The sequence below is a fragment of the Eublepharis macularius genome, chromosome 1, assembly GCF_028583425.1.
Source record: "Eublepharis macularius isolate TG4126 chromosome 1, MPM_Emac_v1.0, whole genome shotgun sequence".
In the NCBI taxonomy this organism is placed as follows: Eukaryota; Metazoa; Chordata; class Lepidosauria; order Squamata; family Eublepharidae; genus Eublepharis; species Eublepharis macularius.
Genome location: NC_072790.1, coordinates 108,861,272 through 108,882,545, shown reverse-complemented (window position 1 = coordinate 108,882,545; position 21,274 = coordinate 108,861,272). Strand labels below are relative to the sequence as shown.

The 21,274-nt window shown below is 41.7% G+C and overlaps 1 protein-coding gene across 8 annotated transcripts in view; it reads left to right on the top strand.

The window, feature by feature from the left end:
• TRDN (triadin) overlaps positions 1 to 21,274 on the top strand; it is a 334,586-nt gene that overhangs the window by 27,010 nt on the left and 286,302 nt on the right. For all 8 annotated transcript variants that reach the window (XR_008597030.1, XM_054979502.1, XM_054979172.1 and 5 more), the window contains exon 2: positions 7,531 to 7,737. Coding sequence is in view for 7 of the 8 variants with exons in the window: in XM_054979502.1 (XP_054835477.1) it covers positions 7,531 to 7,737 (207 nt within the window). In the remaining variant the exon portion in view is untranslated. The remainder of the gene's footprint in view (positions 1 to 7,530; positions 7,738 to 21,274) is intronic.

Sequence of the window (21,274 nt, the reverse complement as noted above, 5' to 3'; positions counted from 1 at the left end):
GACTGAATCAGGTACAATTTGGTATTTTTAAAGGAATACCAAATCCAAATGGCACACCCCTAATTCACCTACAATCCTTGGTATACCATAGAGTCTGGCTTCTGAAGCTGCTGTTTCTTTAAGGGAACTGATTTCTATAGTCTGGAAATCAATTGTAATTCCCAGAGAAATTCAGGTCCCAGCAGAAAGTTGGCAATCTTAATCTGAACCAAGGGAAAGCTTCTCTGTGCTTCAGGAAGTCATCAATATATCTAATTCTCAACATGACCAAATATGTGGATACTTAAATCCAGAGAACATAGCCATAAACAGACAAGACAGATCTTTCTACAACCTGAAAAAAATCCTCAGGTTTGCAGAAAAATCTGAAAACTAAAAAAAAGGTGATTACTACCCATAATAGAAGCAGCACCTGTAACTTTAAGAAATTAATATACTCAATAGCAGTTGCTAGGCAACCACAACACTATTGCCAGCCTTCAAGTCATGTTTTGTGTTAGTAAATGGTGGAGGGCAGGGCCCTTTCCATGTTTGTTTTGGCCCTGGAGGAAAGACTCATCAGGGCCAGGCCCTCAAGCAACCACCAAGTGACTTGCTATGACCTGATTTGCATGACTGACCCAGGCCTGATTGCTTGGTACTGTCCAACAGCACCAACCCCACAAAATACAGTATTGTGTAGTGGTTAGAATTTCAGACTGGATCTGCGAAACCCATGCTTGAATCCCTACTCTGCCTTTAGTGGGAGGTCTTCCATTATACTGGGAGACCTCGTAAACTTACACCCCAGCACCCAGCTCTGTGCAAGTGCTTTTCCTTGGTAGAGGCTGTCAGAAGGAGGAAAGGAGGAAAAGCTGAAGACAGTTGAGTAGATAAAGATAGGTTACCTGGTGGGTGCAATGGAAAGAAGGAAGCAGGTAAAGAGAAGAAGCTATGGAGACTTTCAGGAAAGGGAATGAGAAAATAGTAGGAGAGGAGAATTGAGATCTTCCTACAAGTCCTTCTGATCCCCGACTTGTTTCTACTTATAATCCAAATGTTTAAAATTGCCATGCTTCTTTAAACCTATTCAATAGTTCATCTATTGACAAGAAAGAATACCATAAAGTGAAGAATACTTTGACCAACTACTGTTAATCTTCCTTATCTCTTGGTCCCTGCAGAGATTACTGCACAAAGGTGATGTAGCTACAGATGAAATAAACTGTACACAATATCCCATTAAAACCTGCTATTTTGTTCTCTATTTGAAACTTGAGCTTTAGGACTTTCCTCTCTTCACAGTCATTCAGAGTAGAAATTATTGGGTAGGACTATACAATACACTCACAATTGCGTGAGAGTGTTTTGACAGGATCAACAATACTATCCGAGGAGTTTTGGATGCTAATCCCCTTTCCCTAGTTGTAATGCCCGAATAAGCTGAAATTCATAAAAGCACTTTCACAAAATCCTGCTCAATTGAACAATTGCATAAAAAGAGAAGAACAAATGATAAACAGGAACAATATGTTACCAGAACTGCTCTTTTTAAATGGGGAAATTAGCTCAGCAGTCTGGAACTAAAATTAGCGCGGATCTAACCAATGTTTACGGAGGTCCCGATTCCAGACACTCTAGTGATAAAGAGGCAGACTACAAATGGTTTCAATCAACACGTGTATTTACTAATAATGTGGCGTAAGCCTGAACTTGCACATACACACAAGAGAGCATACAAGGACTAGGAAATGCAGAGTAAGAAATACAGAGATGGTCGCATGAGCAGGTACCCACGATGATAAGGGAAATACTCACAATCCTGAAGTGGAGCAGAGACACAACAGCGAGGTGGTCCAATGCCAGCAATGGATCCACAGAGGGACAGCAAGGGGGTCTGGATAGGAATGGCGTATGCACCATGTGGTCTGAGGGACCAGCTTAAATGCCCCAAAACACACCCTGGGGCTGGGGCTGTACTTGGTGGTTCTCACGGGTTAAAACAAAGGCTTTAATGGGTTACTGAATGGCTTGGATGGGCCACTTTGGTAATCTGATTGTGTTACAGTGACACCTCAGGAAGAGGGGACAAAGGAGGGAGGGGGAGATCCGAGCGTGCTGAAAGGATGTCCCAGCGGACAGGGCTTGCCCTGATGTCATCAGCTCTGGAATGCGGAGGTTTCTTTGAGATGCATTCTCTAAGTGCTTGGGATGGTCGGCACTTAGCTTCTTCTCCGGGGCGGCTCCTAAGATATGCAGAGCAGGGCGAGGTTCTCATGCTGCGGATGTGGTGTGTCCGTTTCTCCGAAATGGCTTCCCAAAGCAGGCTTCTTCTCTTGGACTTCTGGCTGCCTAAGAACATGGTCGCCGGCTGGGCATGGCGGGGGCTGGTTAGCAGGCTGCCCGGTAGTGAGGGCAAGCTCGGGGACCGGCACGCGGGAGGCTCCAGGTGGGAACTGACCAGGGAGCGCCTAGCCAGGCTCGCTGGAGGTTTCCCCAGCAGGTGCCCGGCTGCTAACAGTGGCTTAGGCCCAGATGAGGCAGGCTTCCATGGAGGCAGGGGGAACAGCACGTAAAAACACAGTCCATAGCAGGGAACAGGTGCGGTCCGTGGCGGATGGCAATGCAGGCACGGGGCACACATGTAATAAAGTCCAAACACACACTGGGAGGTCCAGATATAGGTCTGGGCAGGGTTGCCCAGGAAGAAAGTCCTTTGTGGAGTTATCCAGACATGGAGTCAGGGAACTAACAGTCTATTGCAGCAGCAAGGTAATTAACACGCAGACAGGAAACTGACACGTGTATCAGAGCACACATGTGCAGGGCAATCTTGGTGTGGCAGTAAAGCAGCAACGCAGGAAGCTTTAACACAGTCCATGGCAGGCCTTAAAGCAGGAGAGGGGGCCTACTTGGCAACAAATACTCTTCTTCTTATAAGTCATACTAGACCAAGATTTTTTTTAAAAAATCTAATTTTAATGGGCCATGTAATTGTGCATTTTTAAAGGACACTTCAGGATTGGTTATTATCATTTTTGCTATTTTTTTCTTTACAAAACCATTAAATGTTGGGTCTTCAAGGGCTGGAGAGCTTGTTTTCCAGTTAGGATAGCTCAGTTCCGTTCCACGGACTTCTTGTTAATTTCCTCTTTGCCTCCCAAAGGCTCTGTTAATTATTAACAAACCCTCTGAGGAACGATCTTTGCCAGCTCTGTAGAGAGGTGAAATTAATAAACCCTCTGAGAAGTGATCTAGCCGGCACTGTAGAGAGAGGGGAAATTCAAACTACGCTTCCTGGCTAACATTGCGTCTCCCTTCACTTGAGCGTCCTCGTGTAATTCATTTTGTGCGGTTTAGCTCTCAGGTGCCTGAGGAAAGTCTATAAATGAAACTGATTTTAGGATGTTTGATGGTGGTTGCTTTTTAATTTGTGGAGAAAGTATGGAGCACTTGAAAAACCTATTTAGAAAAGTCTATCTACAGAGTTTACATGTTTCCTATTCTTGTGCATTTGCATTAAAATAGTATATTTTTCAAAAAAAGATCTTAGCCTTTCCTGCTGCTTCCCTCTCAGTTAAAGTAATTGCAATCCTCACAACAGATTGATGTGGAAATTATTATGATATCACAAAGGCAGGATTATGACTCCAGGTGGATGTAAACAGTTGGAGCCGATGAACTCTTTAGAAAGGGAGATCTTGTTTCCATGCAAATTCCTTTTAAAAATAAAGAGAAAAGCAAAAGTAGATCACAGACTGTTTCTAAACAGTGTTTTGTGATGTTTCCTTAAAGTCTCAGTCCTGCAAATTCTTCTGCATAGAATTTTCTCACACAAGATCCAACTGTTAGGCTTTTATGCAAAAGAAGATGTTTTTGTAAATACTTCTGCATGTTTTCTATTAAATCCAACTGCTAAAAAAATGCACTATTTTATTCATAACTATGGATAAACCTTATTCTGCATCTCTTTTTCTCTAGCAGACTAAAATTTCTTCTTATCCACCCAGATATAGATTCATTCAGGCCTTTCCACACAGCTTGCCTGACCTAGATAGAATAATATCTGTCTCATATATTCACATACTGACCCAGGCACATACACAGTTTTACCAGATTTAGCCAGAATCTTTTCTTTGAGACATACAAAACCTGACTTAACCAGAATCTCCTGGCTGGTTACCTTTCCATCTGAAGCATACAGACACTAAGAGCCAAGCTAGCAGTGACTTGCTACACTTTTATGCCAATAAAAGGTTTATGATATGATATATGACATTACACGTGAAGAACACTTGATTGGTCCCACAAGCTTACCTGGGAATTGAAGTCAGAGACTCCTTCCCCTCTCTGGGAGAATTGGTGGCTGAAAAGCCACAGAAAGTCAGCAGCAACAGCTATTGCAAATCATTCCTCCAGGCACAAGCCCATCAGACACGAAGGCCCCCAAAGACCATTCCAGTGCAGGCAGCTGCTGCTCTCTCCCAGGGCACCCTGTGGGCTGCCTGCTCCCGGGAAGCTGCTCTGGAGAAAGCCATCGGGTCAGTGAAGCTCCAGCTGCAGTGAAGGCAGAGGGATCTGCTGCTGCTGCTCTAACATGCCCTTTGCCTGCTTCTGAGCTCCCGGAAGAAAACCAGAGTGAGGGCATGTTAAAGCAGCAGTAGATTCCTCTTCTGTCGCTGTGGCTGGAGCATCACTGACGTGGAAGCTTTCTCCAGAGCAGCTCCCCAGGAGCAGGCAGCCCAATGGACACAGAGAGCTCTGGGAGAGATTAGCAGCTGCCTGCTCCCAAACAGACTTTGGGGGCCCTCGTGTCCAGTAGGCTTGTGACTGGAGGAATGATTTGCAATTGCTGCAGCTGCTTCTGGCTTCTTCTGGCTCTTCAGCCAGCAATTCTTACAGAGATGTGAAGGAGTTTCCAACTTCACTTCCCAGGTAAACTTGTGGGACCAATAAAATGTTCTCTATGTGTAATAAGTCACTTCTAGTTTGGCTCTGAGTTTCTCTTACATGAGACATCTGACACATGAAGAACATGTGTAGGGAGATGCAATGGTATCCAGGAATGATAATTTAAAAAGACAGAGCTGGCAGCAAGGAGCTGTGTGAAGGGGCTGTGAAATGCCAGAAAGGAAACTTCAGCCCATTATAACCTCTCCAGGTCCAAGCTGAGCTCTGGAAGGCAGCTCCAGCCCATTTCCATTCCTCGCTGCCATCTGGTTGCGATCCCACACAGTTTTAGACTGGAGAGGTGAAATTGACAGAGCCTTTGGGGAGGCGAAGATGAAATTAACAAACCCTCTGAGGAGCAATCTCCGTTGGCTCTATCTTTTTAAACTTTTAAAATTACGCTTCCTGGCTAACATTGCATCTCCCTGCGCTTGACAAACACATGCCAAGGCATCTCATGTAGAGAGACTCACAGACACTCTCAGGCTTCACACAGTTTGCTTGACTTAACTGAAGTCTCTCAGAACTTCACACAGATTAATACAACTTGGCAAAATGAACACTTTCTTTTCAGATATACACAGGCACAGATTGTCTCTGGCTCCACAGTTTGCCTGACATAACTAGAATAACCTCTTTCTGAGATATACAAAAGCTGACTGAAAACCTTTCCCTCAGCACTGACTAAAAAACCTGCAGTTCATTCCGCCCTCCTAGGTACAACTACCGTACAATCAGATCAGATTCCATTTGCCCATCCAGCCCCAATCCTTCTTTCCTCAGAGGCCTGCATTTAAACTCACAGTAACAAACATTTTAAAAACTTGGATCTGTCAAGCTATGCAGTGTGCCAATCTTCTTCAGTTTACGTGTTAGAAATCCTACATGCAAAACAAATCACTTGATCAGGTTAAAGATGTTTGAAAGGTAAGTACGATGGAAAGAGGACAAAGAACAAGGGAAACTGCATACAAATGTAAAATGGGAAGAACTGAAGAGCTGACAAGGAGGTCAATTAGAGTGGCTTTTGTCTTCTCTGAAATCTATTAGACTGTTTAGTGGCAGTAGTGAGATACCTTGTCATTATCACAAATGATTGTAAAGGTACATCTGGGCACCTCTGATTCTGGGGAATGAATTTGCTATTTTGGTGCTTCTTGCAGTATGAACATGTAAAACACTTTGTTTCTTTCAAACTCCTAGCAGTACTCACAGATGACTGAGTCTAGTGAAAAACCAGCATGAGTGATACTGTGTATCATCTGAAATGTATCCAAGGAAATACCTACGTTTCCATTGTAATGTTCAATTCCTTGTTGCGAATGACAGTACATTGCTGGGAGCAGGTGAAGCTATTCTGCGCTTAAACATGATTGTGGTCTTATTCATTATTGCATTCACCTTAAAATAATAAACTACATTGACCACAGAATAAAATTACATTCATAATATACCTTAATGATACGTTGATTATTAGAAACTGTCCATAGGCCTGGCCATCATGATTATCTTGATTTGTTATTATCCAGAAACACTACTAATTACATGACGTCACTGTTCCTGATAGATTAAGGCCTATTGGGAAGGGAGTTCCAAAACTTTAGCCTGTGAAGAATCTTATAATGGAGCACTGCTACTGGTGGCTAATCCCTGAAATGGTGTGTGTGTGTGGAGGGGAGGTAGCTGCTGGAATGTTTGTTATTATGGATACCTATTGTGTCTCACATGAAAATATTGCCCAAAAGCCCTACAGTTAAAAAGAAGAGCTCTTTGCACGAAAGAAAATGCCCATCCCATTTTAGTTTACCCTACTTTGTGGGATTTTAAATTTAGTAACATGAAATATTAGATAATGAAACCAGAGACTGCTACTACTCACTTGAGCTGTGTGCAGCGAATGATGTTCATAACTGCTAAAAAGAAATTATGCTAAATAGTTCGGGGTTTAAAAATGTACTTCTCATTTAGCAAGTAGACAGGTGGCAATGACTTGCTTGAAATTGCCGTGTTGGCTCATCTTACTATTTTTTTGGTCAAGGGAATTTGGGGCACCCTGAATTCCCACTAGGGCAGAGCTGAGCCACTGTCAGGAGGGAAGTCAGTTGCCTGCTAGGTGGCAGTAGTCTACTGCCATGGCAAGACTCCACTGGCTACTCAGCCAGTGACCAACAACACAGACGTGGCCTAACAGAGTGATCAGGAAAGCAATAAGGGGTCAAAACAGGAATGTATGAGGCTGGAACTACCAACCAATCAGCTCTTCTGCTCTTGGGGGAAGGCCCACTTTCCTGTGAAAGCCAGGAGGCTGTATGGTTGCAGTTTTGTTATTATATGTTTATAATAATAATAATAATATTTGATTTATATACCGCCCTTCAGGACAACTTAATGCCCACTCAGAGCGGTTTACAAAGTGTTATTATGATTGTTGGGGCCCTTTTGGAGAGGAAAAAATGCTTAATGGATTCTGCAGGTAAAATGTTACTTTCTGTATTTTTGCCTTAAGTCTTCATAAATGCTACAGCTGTAGAAAAGTAATACTTTAACATTGGGAGGTACAATGCTAAAATACTTACTTTATCTCTCTTATTTGTCAATTAGGGCCTGTGTCCACCACTACAGTGATAGACAGCAAGAATGGAACAGTCCCCATGCCACACATGAAAATGTCCAAGAGGTCCATGTCAGAAGATCTTGTGACAACATTCAATTCACCAGCAGCATGGCTGCTTGTTGTTGCACTAATTGTTACCTGGTCGGCTGTGGCTATTGTCATGTTTGACTTGGTGGATTATAAAACATTGGCAGGTAAGATTCAAATATGCTATATAACATAAGGCAATCATTAAGGTATACAGAGGGCAGGCAGCTTTTTAAATCATGAGTGCCCCCCTCCCCTCAAAAACACTTCTAGTTGTTCAGTCAAAATTTACTTCACTGATTAGGGAAAAGACATTAGTTACATTTTTGACTGAATGGAAACCGTTTATAGACTTTTTACATGAAATGGATTATAAAGACTTGATGACATCTGGATTTATGGATTAAGAACCATGAACAATAGAAAAAAGAGGGCCCTTATGTTTAACTTAGAATAAGCGAGACTCTGAAAATGATCTATATTTGTGGCAGAGAAAATCGGAACTCAATTTGTAGTTTAGTTTAAAGTTCCTTTTTATGTATGTATTGTTGGTGTGTTTTCTTTTTAGAATGTTATTTTTTTTATCTTCTATGTTTGTTGTCCATAGTGTTTATGTTATTGTTTATAGTTTAAATAAAGAAAAATTCCAGTAAAAAAACCCCCTTCCAGTTGTGAAGATGTGACAAAAGGTGCTGGAGAGATGCAGGTTGTTTTTGGCCAGATGAACTGGGAACAAACCAAACTTCAACACCTCTGCCAGTTTCTCAGGAATTCATCTCAGATCTGACCTGGCTGGCAGCTGCATAGAGGTTTATACTTTGGGGATGCTGCTAGACCAGGGTTGCCAGTCCCCCACTGAGGGCAAGGAAATCCCCTGCTCCCACTCTCCATCCCCATCCCCTGCTTAACTGGCCAGCGGGAGAAAATGTGGAAGAATGCACCTCCACAGTGGAGGCCCCGTTTGGGGCCTAAATTGGCCCACTGTGAAGCACAGGAGTGTTCCGGGACCCTCCCAGCAGTGCTCCCACACTCTGCAGTGGGCTTAATTGAGCCCATTTGAGCCTGAAATTGGCTGGATGCAAAGTGTGGGAGCACTCCAGGGCCCATCGCATCGCCCCGGCAGTGCTCCACTCACCAAAGGGGGATGATTTCAGCCCCGATTCAGCTTGCTGTGGAGCACAGGAGCACTGCTGGGAGGGACTGGAGCACTCCTGAGCTTCACAGAAGGCCACTTTAAGCCCCAAACCAGTTCAATTTGGCCCCAAATGGATCTGGAAGTGACATCATCACAATGAGAACATCACAAAAGGTGAGTGCCAGGCCTCTAGCATGGAGGGTGAGGGGACCTGGCAACCTTATACTAGACCCATGCTTCCTGTTGGATAAACAGGCAGCAGGGTAGCTAGGGGTGCCTTTCACTAGCTTGGGTTGCTGAACAACCTGTGGGTCTTCCTGGGTGGGAAAGAACTTGCCATTGTGGTTTATGCCCGGATAACATCCAGATTACTACAATGTGCTCTATGTGGACAGGTGAGACTGAAGAGAATGTAGTGCAACAGAGTATATCATCTGCCCTGCCCAACTTTTTGCAAAGAGGCCAGCAGAGAAGGTAGCAAGTGGGGCTACCCAGAAGGTGACAAGTCAAATAATATACTCTGCTGTGCCCAATGAAGATTACATCATTAGATGTGACTGAATATACTGACTGCTCTGTTGCCTTCTCTGCAGGCATCCACCATGGGTACTGGCTCTCGCTCTCTCTTAGAAAAAAAGCACAATTAAACTCAGTGGCTTAGTGCACAGATGTAATGTTGTGGCATTGCCATAATGGTATTTTCTACTCTTTTTGTCCCCTCTGTTGCACAGCCCAGCAGCAGGAGCCCAGGGACTGTGGGACTCCTGCTACAGCTATTACTTACCCTATTTATACAAGATGTGTTGTCAAAACTGCATATAGTATGGCACAAGAGCATTATTTCATACTTGATAGCAATATAGTGAAAGAAGGTGATGCATGAAGCTGCTTAAGTAAATCTACTACTTTTTATCTGGATTCCCTACTTGATCAGTATTTTCATATTTGTTGTATTGAAGATGCCAAATAGCAGCATGAAAATGAACCTTTGTGTACATGAAGTTTAGTAAATCTAGGAATCCTCACTGTTTACTGATAGTGGAATTGCAGTAGATACAGTGAAATTTCCATGTAATTTTTGAGCCTAATGTTAAGTTCATAAATTAAAGCAAACACAAGGAAGTTGGTTTGTCTTAGGTATGATGGGCCACCCAGAAGGCTGGATGAAGCCCGTTGCTGTTTATTATGACCCATCAGAGAGCTGAAAACAACTTTCTACTCCCAGGCAAATAATAAAAACAGATGGGCCAGCATATCCAGAAATGACAGCATTTGACATGGTTGACATGCTAAACTAACATTATGGTCAAATCCAGATTTAAAAATCTTCCTTATGGAAGGATTGGACAGATAAGGGAGTTTTTATTTTAGATCTATTGATGGGTAATGATGATGAGTTCTTGTCATTTTTCTAACTGAGGTCTAAATATGATCTGGCAACTTCTGCTGAATGGCAATATTTACAATTGCAACATTTGTTGGTGTCCAAATATGGTCCTGTAGCTCTGAGTGCTTCAGAATTTCCCCAACTTTTGGAAATTCTTATTGAATCAATACAGAAAATGAAATCTATAATATTTGTATATAAATATTTGAGGTTGGTTAATAAATATGATACACAGAGCCAACTGAGTGATTGCATTAAAGATTGTTTGTGAAAACGTCCAAGTTATTTTAATGAACTATCTTACAAAGGAGACACCCTCACTGCTTTATACCCTCAGGCTTCGATGTATACTGGAATTTTTCTTGAGATACATTTTTTTCTCTAATTTAAAATAAAATCTTTGATTCTGCTGAGTTTCTTTAACAGAATACTTAACATTGTTCTTGTATTTATATAAAATTCAATGTATTAGGGCACTAAAATTGGGAAGAATTGTTACATCAAATGATCTGCTTAATATAAGAAGTTCATAGGACATACACTGGCTAACTTCTTATAAAGACTATGAATGATATAAGCCTTTAAAATATTAATTATTCAAAGTACTATGTTCTCTTTGTGTAGGCACATATGCTGTACTAAAATGCTTTTGATTATTCTCTGTAGTGAAAAAGCTTTTAATATTGTTCAGATCTGACAGAAATAAGTCTAAAAGTATTCACATACAATAGCCTGTTATTAGTAGGATCATTTTAAATAAATAAACCTGTCTGCATAAACATGCCCACATTTGTACATATTTAATTGCACTCAATATATTGCTATCTTCACATATAATTGGAAAAATCAATTATTAAACAAATCTCTGCAATCCATCCAGAGCCAGTTAAAATATGACTCTCATAATTATTTGACAAGCACGGAAATGAACTGAAGACCAAAGTTTAATCTACAGTGTTCTCATTAAGAGTAGAAAACTAAGTGAAATAATTTGTGCAGACCAATCTTTTAGTCACTTTTATGCTGCACAATGATAACTAATTAGGGCTGAGCTGAACTTGCGTGAATTTTGATTTACACGTTCAATAAGGGAGAACCTCTCATCAAACAGCTAAGCAAATAGCAGAACTGAAATTATTTCTCGGGTTTTCTCCTACATTTTGGAGAACAAGAGCTCAGAGGGAAGACTTTCCTAAAGGCTAATAAAGGTCTTTTTTGTGTGTGTGTTTGGGAGAATGGTACAGTCTCTGCACAAAGATGTTTGCAAGATGGAGGAGCAGAAAGGCTCTTGGCCGAAGTTAAGCATTAATCAAACCTGATGTGATACTCTAGCACATTTTCCTTTGTAAAAAATTGGATTGGGGCAAATGGGAGGGAGATTAACTTTCCTCCTCATACCATTTTCCCAAATCTCAGGTGCCTCCTTGAGCTACTATTTGCCTCATTGGGGAGAATATACAGCTTGCCCAATTAGTAAATATCAGCACTGGATAGACCTACCAACTTCCAGGTGGGACTGGGAAATCTCCCAGAATTCCAACTGATCTCCATACTACAGTGACCAGTTTCCCTGGAGAAAATGGCTGCTGTGGAGAGAGGATTCTATAGCATTATTCCCTGATGAGATCCCTGTCACAGGCTGGGCCAGCCCAAGCAGGGTGGTTCAAGTCCAAACCTTAAGGCCAAAGTCAAAGGGGAGTTCCAAGAGCAAAAGCCAAGTCAAACCGGTTGTCAGAGCACGAGATAAAGCCAGAAGTGAGTCCAGAGTCCAAGAGCGAGGTCAGGCACAGTCCAAGGTCAGTCACCGATAGTGTCAGGTCCAAAAGCAGGCACGGGCAAGGTTCACAGAACACGGAGTGGTTGCAGGCAGTACACACGTTGCTTCCACACCAAGCAGTTCCTCCAGACTGGCTCTTATAGCCAGGCGTGGTTTTCAGCCAGCTGCTGGGGCTCTATTCTGCCACTACTCATCATCACTCTCCAGCAGCTGGCGTTGGCTCAAGAGGCGAGCACTGCGCCGTCTCTCCTGCAGTTCCAGTCTCTGGCGCTGCCTGCGGCGTTCCTTGGGTGTGGGTGAACCTGGGGGGGTGGAGGCTCTTGGCTGCGCTGCACCTGTAGAAGTCCCTGGCTGAGCTTCCTCTGTAGTATTGGAGCTAGAGGGTGCTGGTGCCTCAGCTGCTGGCTGTAAGCTCTGATCAGCCAGCAGCTGTTGCTCCCGATTGCTTGCTTCTGCTGAATCAGGGCTAGGGCTGGCTACACAGGGCTCCTCCTGAGGAGTCCTGGCTGGCTACACGAGTCTCCTCTCCTCCAGAGGAGACCTCACTCTCAGACTGGGCCATGACAATCTCTCCCATTCCCAAACCTTGCCCTCCATAGCCCCCCCCCCCCAAATCTCCAGGAATTCTGCCCCGCAAAGTAGGGGTGTGCACGTTGAAAATATTTGGATTTCCTGCTTCGGGTATACCCGAAGCAGGAAAAACATTCAGAAATACCGAACTCCTCGGAATGCCTGCATAACCGCCTCCTTTGCCTGCCAGTGTCGGGGCTGAGGAGTTCCTCAACCCCAACATTGGCAGGCGAACAGAGCGCCCAGGGGGGACTTGCAGGTGTATGCCTGGATCCCCGCCACCTTCCTCGCCTGCCGGTGTCGGGGCCGAGGACATCAGCGGGTGAACGGAGCGCTTGGCGGGGACATGCAGGCTTATGTCTGCATCCCCGCCGCTGAAGGGCTGAGGAGTTCCCTGGCCCTGACAGTAGCGCTGGCACTCAGCTGCTCATTGTGGAAGCCCCTGACAAGCAGCTGATTCAGGGGTTTAAATGCCCCTTTCCCTGCTGCTCGCAGCGGCAGGGAAATGGGCATTTAAATTGACCCGAAGCTTCCTGAAGCATTACGAATGCTTTGGGAAGCTTTGCTTCAGGATTTCCAAATTGGGGCCAGCATGCCCCTGAAGCTTTCCAGATTGGGTCCAATTTGGGTATTTTACCAGAATTGGATTCCCAAAGCACACACCCCTACCCAAACGTTGGTAAACCTACCACAGGAGAGCATCTAGGAAAATGACATTGTGAGAGAGAGGGCAAGAAGAGATAAGCCAGTGCTCAGCTCTTGTGGCCCTTTCTTATACGCCCAGAGTAAGGCTGATTGCCCCTTTGGAGTCAGGAAGGAATTTTCCTCCAGGCTAGACTGGCCCCCAGGGATCCTGGTGGGTTTTTTTTCTTCCTCTGAGCATAGAGGAGAAGTCACAGGGGGAGCGAGAGGGAGAAGAAGCTGTGAATTTCCTGCACTATGCAGGATGCTTTTTGGGGGTCCCTTCCAGCTCTATGTTTGTATGTTTCTGTGACATGGGTTTGTGTGTGGCAAGAATGGTGGTAAAGGCTGCTGCCCCCTCCCCCAAAAAACTAGCTGTGCAAGGCCTCACCTTGTTTCATTATAGAATGCACTGTGTTAGTGTTTGTATGAGAGGGTTGGGAAGAACACCAGTGCTGTCTGTGGAAGCTGAATAAGGGTTATATATGCACTGCTGACTTATGGTCAATAGCTTTGAGAGCTCCAATTACTTCTTTGGAGGTTGATTCAAGTCACCCTCTTCATCGGAATAAATTGATGATGATGAAGTCAACCTCTTCTCTCCTCTCCAACTGGTGATGAGAACAGTCCAAATTGATGATACTGACACTTGTTTAAATAAAAAATGTAAATAAACAGATTGTACATTAGACAGGAAGAGTATAATAAACAGCAGTGTATACTGATGTGCATGAGGGTCTTTAGATCTCAGACCCCTGGGGCAGACTGACACAACCTTCCCTATGTAGGTAGCCTATATCGGTCATGGGCCATCTGAATTAGAGATGGACATGAACCCAAAAAAACATGAACCATGAGATTGGTGGTTCATGGATTTTAATGAACCAAAAACCATGAACTGGCATGGAGCTGGGGCCAGTTATGACTTAGTTCGTGGTTTGTGGTTCGTGGGGTTTAAATACCCCTTTCTGGCCACAGTTTCAAGGGCCTTTTCCTGCCTTGCAGTGCGGCCATTTGAGGGGTGGTAAGGCTGTTCTTGGCCTCCTCTGTCCCTCTGCGGGCCCGTGGTGGGACGGAGGAGGTCATTTTCAGCCTCGTCCACCCCTGCACGGGCCCGCAGAGGGGCAGAGGAGGCCAAAAATGGCCTAGCCACCCCTCAAATGGCCTTGCCGCCCTTCACAGGAGGAGGAGGATACCATGGGCCTCCTTAAAGTAAGTGTGTTTGGGGGTTCCCCCCTGCCACCTGCCAGGTGATAGTCTTAAGGGACCTGCCCTTGCAAGTCCCTTAAAGGGGCAGTTTAAATGTCCATTTGGCCATTTAAACTGCCCCTGTAATACGACCCAATGAACCAGCATAAAGTTTGTGGAAGTTCCGGGAAAAGAGCTTCCACGAACCCTGGTGCATGAACCATGAACCAGCTTCTTCGTGGGGTTTTTTGAGTCGTAATTAGGTTCATGCCCATCTCTAATCTGAATCACTGATAACAAAATCAGACTGTTGTATAACCTTTCTAATTTGGAGTGTGTGACAGTAGTCAAGATTGTGATTTATGCTCATAATAAATATTGCTTTAGACCATGAATCCCCAATTTTTTTGAACCTGCAGGCATTTGGAATTTTGACACAGGATGGTGGCCACAACCATAAAATGGCTGCCACAGGAGGCAGAGTCAGACACAAAATGACAGGGAGATTATGCATAATTCTAAAAGCAACTCTTCAACATTTCAGGCAGAAGGTTTGCTTAACAGGATACCTTAAACATTTTGTTAGACCTATTGTGTTAAAAGGTTTTCTTGCATACATACCCAGCAACCCAGTAAAGATCCTTATGCTGTGGTGGCAGTTGTTGCTGAAGCAATGTAAAATATATCTGTACAGTCAGTCAATTCTCCACTGGCCAATCAAAAACCAAGCTGGTCAGATACCCCAACAGGCCCCACCTACTTTCCATTGGTGGGCACCAGGAAAGGTGTCACAGGTACCATAGTGCCCATGGGTGCCACATTGGGGACCCCTCATTTATACAACTAGATATTTATATACCCTATACCTTAACCAAGAAATTTCAGAAACATAGTCCAATCCAGGTTAGAAAATCAATAAAATAATAATAATACCATAAAATTTAAAATAAAACAATGTTATCATCCAGCAACACCAAAAAAGGTGGGCAGCAAAATCAAAGCAGATTCACAGGGAAGTGCTATTAAAGCATAAAATAGAAAATAAAGTATAAATACACTATGGGCACATAAGAACATATTTAGAAACATCTTATGATTCCTAGTAACATCTATTTTCTTTACTGCTGAAATCACATTTAAAAATCCTAGTTTGAGGAGTTCATTACCTTAGCAGTGCAATCCTAAGAACACTTTCATGGGACTAAGCCCCATTGAATAGACCTTCATAGGATTCTGAGCAGTCCTATTTAAGAATGCTTTCTAAGACATAAAATTCCATTTAAAAATCACTTGAAAAGGATGATATAATCCAAAGAGAATTTTAAATTGGGGAAAAGTGGCTGATTTCTTTGGGTAAAAATAATTTTTGCATCCAGTTTTGGACCAAACTTCAGTTTTTGCAGTACTGTTGGAAAGCTACAGAGGAAGAATTAAATCAATCCAGTTTGGATGTAATAAGCATGAGAACTAGTTTTCAAATCCATGTGGGGTTTAAGAAGATGCAACATTACTTAATCCTCACAGCAATTCCTAGAAGATAAAGAAAACATTTTGCCACATTGAATGTGCTTATCAAAGAAAATCCAAGCATACTCATAACTTTCTTGTAGCTAATTACCCTAGAGGAATAATTTTGGATTTTGTAAGGTATGGCCAAATACTGTATTAAACATTAATTTCACTTGAATTACCTGCAGTCACCTTCAGAAGGCTGGCAGCATTGAAGAGTTTGCAAAACATTTTAAAAATTTAAAATAGCCTGATGGAAAGCAACTTAGAAGCATGGTTGGAACCATTCTCCCGGCACCTCCTATATGAGGACATAAGATAAGTGTATGGGTTCAACTTTATTGCTTATCACAGTAAACTAACTATTCCAAGGGTGGACTACACTACACTAGACATCCAGCTATGCCTGCCACTTATGAGCAAGTCCAGCCTGGCTCCAAACAAGGCCAGCACTTCTGCTGGCACTTCTGTTTCAATGCAGATGAGGCATATTTTAGTGAATAGTGGGTGGGGTATAAGTCCCTCTTCTCCAAAATCACCCTCCTTAATGTCCTATTAACATTGTGCCTGGGCCACTCTATTCCCATAGGCTTAAATATCCCTTTCTTGACACTTCTTTGGAGAAGCTCTGCCCACACTAGGACCACCTGTAGGCAGGTATCTCTGATCTTCAGACCCCTAAGGCCTTAGTTGTGGAGATACCCTTAGTGCAGATGCATTCATTCCCATCTAAATGTGTCATTCCCATCTAAAGTGCGTTTGCAGAAGAAACGCCCAAAAAACAGTACATAAACACTCTGCACTCATTTTGCTAACCAAGATGTGTAGAGGAATGGGGAAAAGCCGCCAGCATTCTGTGAGTGGGCTGTCCCTTCAAGGACATGTGGAAGCAGCCATAGTAAAAAGGGCGGAATGACCTAATACACAATAAATGCCCTTCAGGGGGTTTGTGAGCATGTTGTTGGAGCCTGGAACAGAATATCTCTATTTATTCCTCAAAATGGTAGGTAAAGAATAAGTATCACAGCCATTCTTGTGGAATCAAGCTGCAAGTAAACTAGTCCCGCATATCTATACATGTTTGCTGTATCTACCATATTTGCAGTCTCACTCTGATTAACATTTTCTGTCATGGGAAACTTGAAATAAGTGCATGATACAAAAATAGGGATTTATCTTTTTATTAAGATTTTCTGCAGAAGATTTTAAAATTTGATTTCTAATGTCATTTCAAATGTGTTTTCACACGTGGAGTGTTCCTTAGAACTGAAGTACAAACTTTTAAAAAACTAACCTGCTTTTCATATTTCCATTTCAGCTGTTTATCAATGTACTGTATAAAAATGATCCAGAACATGATAGGCAGAATCCAGTAAAAATGAACTAGTTTTAAGTCCCATTGATTGTAATGAGGAATTTAGTCACTTTTAAAACCCTTTCACTGTCACTGTTATCATACCCTTTGTTCTCAACAAAGTACTCATTAGTTCAAAGCTAGTTTTGTTAGGCCTGAAATTCGCCTTTGAAGTAAATAACTCTGTTGTACAGAATGGAGGAAAGTATCAAGAAGATCTTTCGAAGTTTATGTGTTTTGATATCTCTCTAAGTATGGTGATACTTAGATACTTGTATGGTGATATAATTAAATACTAATTGGATTATTATTTTGCTTTAAATGATTATAAGGTTTTTTGGATGTTGATAATGAACTAATGAGCACAAATGGAGATTGAGGAAGTGATTCATTTTAAGGCCTATATATTTTGTTATAGTATAATCAAAACTAAAATAGACTAACAGTTTATTTTATTTAATACTCTAACAGTTAAATAAAATAGTTAAATTAATAAGCTAAGATAATTAAACTTTATTTAGAAGCATTATAGGGATGATGGAGGGGAAATTTTACTTTGAAGTTTATGTATTCTGGTATTTTTAACCATTACGATTTATTTAATTAGGTATCAGTTGGTTCTCTCAGTCTTATTCCTTTTATTATTGCTCTTTGGTATATCTTTTGTATGTTTGGATGAAATTTTTCCATATATATAATAGTTATATAGATTGATAGTTAAAAATTAAATAGTCAAACTAACAAATTAAATAAACTAATAAACTAACACACCAAATACTTTTCTTTTTTCATAGGTTGAATATAATGCTGAATACAAAATGTTTAAGTAAAAATTATGATATTCAGTTTTGTTATATACTGTGTTTATATCTCTTATGTTACTCAATTCTATGTTATATATATTTTCTATCATAGCTTAATGTATTCAATATAAGGTTCTATGCACTTTCTATTGGTTTTTTTTACTTCTATTTCTAACTAATTTTTTTTTAAAAAAAAGATCTTTAGAAAGGCCTGATATTTTGTAAACTTTAATTAAGGGCCACTTCATTTATTACAACTAGAGATGGGCACAAACCAAAATACAAACCAAAATTAAGCACGAACCACGCCAGTTTGTGGTTCGCAAACCACAGTCCATCAGATCCTATTTCTGACGAACCTCCACGACCTTTACCATGGTTCATTTGGTTCATTTTTTTGGTTCGTCACTGCAGACAGCCTGGTGCCAATCAATCAGTTTCCTAGGCAACAGGGGATGAACTTCCTGCGGACCTTCTGCTGACCCGGAAGTGAACTTCTGCTGGCCTTCTGCTGACCCAGAAGTGACCTTCTGCTGGCCTTCTGATGACCCAGAAGTGACCTTCTGCTGACCCAGAAGTGATGATTTTCTGACCTGGATGTGACATTTTCACGAACCAAACAGGCCTGTTCGTGAACCAGGGGCAGGTTCGTGAAAGTTTGTGGTTCGTGTTTCATGAAATTTGATGAACCACGAACCACATGGTTCGGTTTTTTTCGGGTTTGTGCCCATCTCTACAACTGAAGTGGATGTATGCTAACTTTTTGTAATGTGTGAAGCAACCCTCAGTTTTGGCACCACAAACTTTAGATACTCTCATAAAGAACTTATCTTTGCAATGAAATAAAGTAAGTGTGCATGGGGAGAGGGAGCTCAACCTTAGTGATTTGGGTGAAAGACTGTAGATGTAACATTCAACAGGAAACTGCCTAGAGCCTATAAGAATGTAGGAAATGGCTCAAGAATGGCAGATGTATAGTGTATGCAGCTTACCCTTTCCTCTTCCTACTCTTACTTGATGCGTATTTGGTTCTCCTATGAATACATCAACTTGATATTGACAAAGATGCGGGGAAAGGAGGGATCCTTAGAGGCAAGGAACCCATTTTTAACACTTTATGCATGTTTGCCATGCTTTAAGTTGCACACCTACTGCAAAACCTACTTAAAAAATACTTTCAGGGAGCATAAAGAAGAATAACTTCACACAATGAGCAAAAATAATGCAGTCCAAAACCAGATGATTTTTTTTTTAATGGAGCTCCTTTGGTCTTATTGAAAACAATGCAATAAGTGCAGGGGCCAGTTCACACATGCTTGCTCATCATTTGATAATTATAACATTGGTGTTATAGTAAAGTCCTCAGGTCATGAGAAATGAAGTGTTCTATATACATGGGTAAATTGGCCTGAAGATAGTTTAAATCTACATACATCAGCTTATCTGCACTAGAATCAGACTGAGAGAATGGTATAAATTTTAAAGAAAAGTGTCTTCCTGGGAACCATACATAATCAGCTTTGATTTCCTTGGGGTGGGGGTGGGTGGGTAGAGTATAATAAAAATATAATGAACAAATTACAGGTTTGCATGTACCATCTCTCTCTCTCTCTCTCTCTCTCTCGTTGTGTTTTTTTTTTTTACATCTAGTGCTATAAAGAGAATAATGGACCAGGAATTATGGCCTGAGTGTGAAACATAATATTGGTGCTGTCTGCAGCACCCAAAACATTTTTATGAAAGGTGGTTGACTCTATTCCTAACTTTCCAAATAGTTGGTTGTCTGTGTCAGCATTGACAGTATCAGCCATCTGTTGGGCTGCAAGGGGATTTATTTATTTATTAGATTTTTAGTCCGCCCTCCCCACCAGGCAGGCTCAGGGTAGAGTACAACATTTCAATTTACATAAACAACAGTTAAAAACAGATAAAACATTATACAAATAACATTACAACAACTTTATACAATAAATACAATACAGCTTCTCTTCAGATGGCGACAATAAAATACTACATTTCAAGGCCTAGCTCATATATAGGATCATATATAGGGTGGTGGACAGATCTTTAGTGTGGCTGGTGGGGGCCCAACCTAGACTCCACCATGTGCCTGGTGGAACATCTCTGTCTTACAGGCCCTGTGGAAAGATAACAAATCCTGCTGGGCCCTGGTTTCCTCAGACAGAGAGTTCTACTAGGTCGGTGCCAGGACGATTGATTGTCTGGGATGATTGTCTGTCTGCCTGTCTACCTGATAAGTTATCATCTATCAGATGTGGTAATAGGTGTAAAATACATTTCACTCTGTTCTCAAATAAATTTCATTTAATTCAGTGGACCATATTTGGGTAAAAAATACATGAATAAATATATAACAATATAGTATATGACAAATATATAACAAAATTACATTCTTTTTTGTCTTTGTAAAACATGGTTCCAGCATTATGACATCACTTCCAGAAGTGATGCCATCATGTTGCTGGAGTGCATAAAGGCAAGACTCCCTCCGCCTGTCATTTTCCCTGTCTCCGCTAGTTGCCAGGGGGGACTTGCAATCCTTGTCTTCATGCACATGTTGAGCATTATACTCGTGATGCCAAAATATGGAGAGTGACATAATAATACTTGTGAATGCCATTTTTTCTCATTTGCCCTTTCTGATGACCCCCTGATTCGAAAGAGTTTATCATAAGCAGGATTATGAAATTATCGTTATTTTTTACCCCATTTGTTTTCAAACTCCTGAACAATAAGAATAAGTAAGTTTTGCCTGATCTATGCACGAATGGAAGAGCAAGCCAAGGTTCTGGTGCTCTGGATGAGAAAGAAGGCAAAAAGCGAAGTTACATGCTGATGACTGGCCACATGTTAATAAGCAGATTGGTTTGAATTGAAAGAAACGTCTGCAGCTGGCAAAGTAGGGCAGCTAACAGTGCAATCCTAAGAAAAGTTACTCCAGTCTAAGGCCATTGATTGAGTAACTTTTCTTAGGATTGCACTGTAATAATTTGTTTCAAATAATAATTTATGTCTAATAATAATTTCTAATAATTGCACTGTAATAATTTCTTTCCTGGAGGGCTGAAGAAGAATATATATAAGAAGCTGAGCTGTGCTGGCAGAAATACTGAACAACATCAAGTAGTGGGTATAGAATAACGGACTTCCTAGGTAAAGAAAGGCCGTGAGCTCTTCACTGCTTTGACAGAGATTGTGACAACTGGCTGGATTGCTTGTTTGGACACTTCAATTTTTGGATCTATTGTAGTGCAGCACAGCTCTCCAAAGGCAAAGCTT